General features: G+C 28.7%; 1 protein-coding gene across 1 annotated transcript; it reads right to left on the minus strand.

Moving 5' to 3' along the window:
- Window positions 1–292: 292 nt before the first annotated feature.
- On the minus strand, window positions 293–4,329 carry LOC127264738 (protein CHLORORESPIRATORY REDUCTION 6, chloroplastic). Its single transcript, XM_051294241.1, has 4 exons — window positions 4,050–4,329; window positions 3,800–3,940; window positions 1,395–1,603; window positions 293–691 (listed from the first exon to the last, which is right to left on the minus strand). Exons 1-4 carry the CDS (start codon window positions 4,279–4,281, stop codon window positions 497–499), a joined length of 777 nt encoding a protein of 258 aa, XP_051150198.1. The 5' UTR covers window positions 4,282–4,329; the 3' UTR covers window positions 293–496.
- Between the last annotated feature and the right edge of the window lie 1,212 nt (window positions 4,330–5,541).

Genomic DNA, 5,541 nt, shown 5'->3' on the forward strand with positions numbered 1-5,541 from the left:
GGAATCAAATGGAATGTATTTATATTATTATATTTTCAACGTATATTAATAATTATATTATATTCGGTTTCGATTTGGTTCAGTTTAGTTTGAAATATTTGCAAAAATTTTTGTTTAATTGAAATGTTAATTAATTTTTGTAATATATTTTTAAAATTCTGGTTTGGTTCGAATTTCGATTCGAATATAATTCACAATTTCGAGTATTTGTTCAGTTCAGTTCGAATATAAATTGTCTGGATATTTACAAATAATCGAACTGTACCCACCTCTACCTACATGGAATTACATGTACATTGACTATGAATAAATTGGAAACACATTGTCAAATAGTAATAATTTTGGTTCCAACTACAAAACAAAGAGAACCTTACATTCACATCCATGGACAAAAGAATTCAATTGTGTAATTGGAATGTATATAAATTTTTTTAAGACATTAGAAACAATTGTTACGATATAAATAGTTGACGATTTACATGTAACAACAAGACCATCAAGGGTTGTTGTCAACCAAATCAAAGAGTTCATCTCCAATTCCGAACCCTAGCATTCTTGCCATGTCCTTAGCTTTCAGTCTTGGCTTCGCCACGCCGTGCTCCTTGAGCCACGAGTACACGATCATCACCTTTCGCACAACGAACAACTCCAATGCCTCGGGATTGAACACTACTCCCATTCTCATACTCATCTACAATATATATATATATACATAAATTCATTTTTATTCGAGTATGCATGCATTAATGTTATCTAGCTCGGATATATATATATATATATATATATGTGTGTGTGGCAACAAATTTTATGTTGATTGAGTCAAATCAGTATGGAAGAAGGTATATAATATATATTTCTGTTAATACAATATGATTTATTTATAACACAAGACAAAGAAAAAAGAAATGGGAAGAGATGGTTCTATACAATATAACATATTATAACATAAATATATATTGTATGCTTTTATTATATATATGTTGATTGGGTGAAATCAGTACCATGTTGATTCGACTCAATCAACATCAGATTTGTGCCCATATATATGTGTATACCTGATAAGTACCATGCTTATTTGATCCAATCAACATCAAATCCCTATATGTGTATATGTATGTGGGCCGGAGATTCTGTGCTAATTCGGCTAAGTCAGCGTGATGCTTATTTGATCGGTCAGCATATGTCATAGAGGTGACCAACATTTGTTTATACATATTTGATGTGTTATAATATAACATATGTTGAGTTAGTATAACATATGATTGTATTATAAATATGTTAAAATATGTATAAATATATGTCGATCACCTCTATAACATATGTTGATTCGGTCAAATCAGCATTATGCTGACTTGATCGGATCAACAACTGATCCATGCGTATGTATGTTATACCTGGTGAGGGACAAGCATAGCCGTGTAACGTGCAAGTTCTCCGGCGCGCCAATCCAACACTACAGGGAGCCATGGAAACGTAGTGTCCAATCGTACGAACCAAAGCCTCACGTCGGGGAATTCTGATAGTTCTCGAGGGTCATTTGGATCTTGTCTCTCATAGTTTATTGTAAATCCAATCGAACGATCAAGATAATCCTTTGCCATTGCTGCATCGAAACGTACATTCGTAGCTCAAAATTACTAATTATTCTCTCATAAAATATTATATTAAATAACTATGGATATTCAAAATATAAATACAAATTAAACACACAAGTATTTTAAAATAAAAGGTTTTGATTTAAGTGCAATTTAAAAATTATAATATTAAAACAATTGAGTTTAACTTTATCTTAAATTTAAATTGAGAATGAAATTTTCATTTAAAAATATACTATCATAATTTTATTTTTTTTTAAAAATAAAAATAAAAATTTATTTCTCAATTAATTGAATACAACAAAAACCCAAAGGTTACACAAGAAGCCCAACTATGAACTTATTTCCAATATTTTAACAAACCGACCCAAATATATTTTTTTTAAAAAATAAAATAGTGCTTATATTATAAAATATTACAATCAGATTTTTAAGATTTGGCTTTCTATATTATTATAGTCTATATCAGGTGCTTAGTAATTAAATCAGTATTGTATTGATTTGTTCGAGTCAGCATATAAAAGTAATCAACATATGTAACATAACATATACTTCCTCCGTCCACAAACTAATGTCCTACTTTCTTATTTGGGACGTCCAACAACTATTGTCCTATTTTCTTTTTTAAATACAAATTTTACATTTTTACCCTTCATTCATTTATTACTTTTAATCTCTACCATACAATTAAGGGCAAATTTGTCAATTCATAATAAAAAGACAATCACCTAAAAAACCGTGCAAATATACTTTAAGACAATAGAAATTAGACAGATAGTATTACATTATAAAATATCATATGCTAAATTATATCATAACATATCTTGTATTCATATAACATACTTATGGGTATAAATGATCATATATTTTTATTTAATACAATATGTAGTATGTTAATAAAAAACATATGTGCTGATTTCTCCCTATCAAAATAACCAATCACCATAGATCTAATCTAATTTTAAAAATATTATTAGGAAGCCTATATTCGATATTAATAAAATGGGTAAATGTTTTGTTAGTCTTTTAGTTGATTCATATTGCTTCTTCCGTCCGCCTCTGATGATCACATTTATCTTTTGCGTTATTGTATTTTACATTAAGGGTGTGTTTGTTTGGGGGATTTAATTAGATTTCTACTATTCATCCAATTTTTTCCCCCCAAAAACATCAAATCAAATACCTATTTTTCATTTTTATATTATACTAAAAATCAATTTTACATTCAAAACATCACATCAACACCTATTTATATCACATCATACAACTATTCAAATTCAAAATTTTTACTATTCAAATCCCAACTCAAAATTCAAACCCTCAAACAAACACACCCTAAAAATATCCTTATATTTATATAATTTTTTTTTGTACAAATGTCCTTCTATTAGTATTATAAAACACTAATGAAAATATTTTTGCAATTTTTTTATTAATTTATATTATATTTTGAAATAATAATTAATATTCAAATATCAATACGCAACAAGTAAATGAGACCCTTCGAGTTGGACGAAGGTAGTATTATTTTATGACTCTAAATGGATCTCGTATGGAAATTGTACCACAACTAATTTTTTTCATAGAAATGATCTTTCGCCATCGGAATCAACACGTCACCGACGATACGGCTCGCTGGTGTTGATTTGGTGCCACATTGGCGACATGTGAATTTTTTCACTTGTCGCCCTACGTGGCGCTGATGTGTCTAACACGGCAACGCCAAATCAGTATTGGTGAGCTACATCATCGGTGACGCGTCAATTCGGGCGAAGGAGAATCATCTTTGCAAAAAAAAAAAAAATTAATTGCTACACAGTTTTCATACAATATTTATTTAGGGTGTGTTTGTTTGAGGGATTTTCCTCAAATACATTATTCATTCAATTTTTCGCTCTTTAAAACATCAAATCAAACACCTATTTTTTATTTTTTATTTTTTATATTATACTAAAAATCAATTTTACATTCAAAACATTACATCAATACCTATTTATATCACATCGTAGAACTATTCAAATTTAAAATCTTTATTATTCAAATCCCAAACATAATTTATCTAGAATCCTAAAATAAAAATAGAAATTTGATAGGGACTAAAAAAAAATATTATTTTTTATCAAAGTTAATGCAGTGAGCAAGAAATATGTACTTAGCAGTCACAGTTTATCATCATCTGCTAATATAATTAATTAATTAATTACCTGAGTCTAGAGAGGCTAATCGGATTCCCGTAGCTGTATAGAATGGAGTCAAGTCGAGGCGGGCGATGACGTCATTGCTGATGACAACCTCGTACCTGCCTTCCGTCGGAGGCATTGGCGGCGCCGCTTTCACTGCTTCTTCTGCCACCCATTAATTATTAATAATCATATTAATTCTTCTTGGGAAACTCCGAACAATCTAAATTCTTTATAATAATAATAATAATAATAAAATAAAAAAAAAAAATACCATCGTCGAAGAGAGAGAGGTCGAGATCATTATTAGCATTCCCAGAAGGGTTGAAGGAGACAGGAACAGAGAATTGTGCTGCCCTATTATGAAGTTTCATCGATAATGATTGGAAGTAGGGTTTCTGTAATATCATCGTCCATGAAGACGAAGACGATGAAGAAGAAGAAGAAGAATGTTGTATGAGTGGACAAGAAGAAGAAGAAGAAAGAGGCCTTATTACACTATCCATTTCTCTCTCTCTCTCTCTCTCTCTCTATCTGTTTGTTTTGATTACAAGCTTTCTTCAATTTACACACTATTTTGATTTTGCTCGATGAATTGGGCCAACTTAAGAGAGATTTGTTAGTTATTGGGCCTTTTCTAGAAGGCCCATAATGGTACAATCAATAGTCCAGCCCACCACCAAATGTGCGCCTTTGCCTTTTTTTAAGCTATGTTTGTTAGTAAATTTTGATTGAAATATTTATTAATGTGATATAAATAGATATTAATATAAAATTTTAAATGTAAAATTATTTTTTAGTATAATATAAAATATAAAAATTTTAAATTGAATTCGATACTACCCTAAAAGAATAGGTAGATTTATATTAAGTACAAGATTTAAGAAATATTGATATTATATTTATAGTCGAGATACAGTATAAATATATATATATTCTTGTAAGTGTGTTTATGTAAAAATAATAATAATAATAATAATATTTATGTAATAATAGTGAAAAAAAATGAATAATTTTATGATTATATGATTATTTACGAAGATAAAATTATTATTTTGAAATAGACAAAATAGTAAAACAATATTGTTTTAGGTTGAAATTCCGCAAGCAAACAAAGCTAGAGTTTTATTTATTTTCAACTTTGTTTTTAACTATTCATCAACTGCAGGTGGTTATTATACTAATTTAAAAATTCACCAGCTATGTAAATAAATAGTAAAAATATACTCCCTCCGTCCACAAAATAACGTCCTACTTTTTTATTTGAAATGTCCAATAATTATTGTCATATTTCTATTTTTATACACAAAATTTACTCTTTTACCCTTACTTTATTTACTCTTTCATTTTCTATACACAAGATTAAGGACAAATTTATTATTTTATAACAAAAACCCTAATCGCCTAAAAATGCTTGTAAATATTAAATATGACATTAAAAAATAGATAGAAGGAGTAGTTATTATAAAATATAAATACAAACCAACACATGGAGAGTTACATAAAAATATATAACTGTGTTGTACGAACATATTACGTGTGTTGGAATAAACTATAGATTGTACTTAGTTTTTACGAGGAAATGTATTGTTCATTCCATATAGAATAAAATAACAAAGACATGAAAAATTTAGGAAATTGTCTTGAAGAGCATTTATTCTAATTTTTGCTTTCAGGTTAGAATAATTATAAAAGATGTTCGGTAAGGAATGGTCCGGTGGTGTGATGGTGGACTTGTGACCGTGACATCATCGGTTTAAATCTTT

This window comes from Andrographis paniculata, unplaced genomic scaffold, assembly GCF_009805555.1.
Source record: "Andrographis paniculata isolate CXL003 unplaced genomic scaffold, ASM980555v1 Contig71END, whole genome shotgun sequence".
Classification (NCBI taxonomy): domain Eukaryota; kingdom Viridiplantae; phylum Streptophyta; class Magnoliopsida; order Lamiales; family Acanthaceae; genus Andrographis; species Andrographis paniculata.

What these genes read in the sequence shown, in the direction of transcription:
- LOC127264738 (XM_051294241.1), bottom strand. Translation starts at nt 4,281, where the DNA reads ATGGATAGTGTAATAAGGCCTCTTTCTTCTTCTTCTTCTTGTCCACTC. An exon ending in ATTAGCCTCTCTAGACTCAG is followed by an intron (nt 1,604 to 3,799) that starts GTAATTAATTAA and finishes GTTTCGATGCAG; the next exon opens with CAATGGCAAAGGATTATCTT. An exon ending in CTATGCTTGTCCCTCACCAG is followed by an intron (nt 692 to 1,394) that starts GTATAACATACA and finishes TATATATTGTAG; the next exon opens with ATGAGTATGAGAATGGGAGT.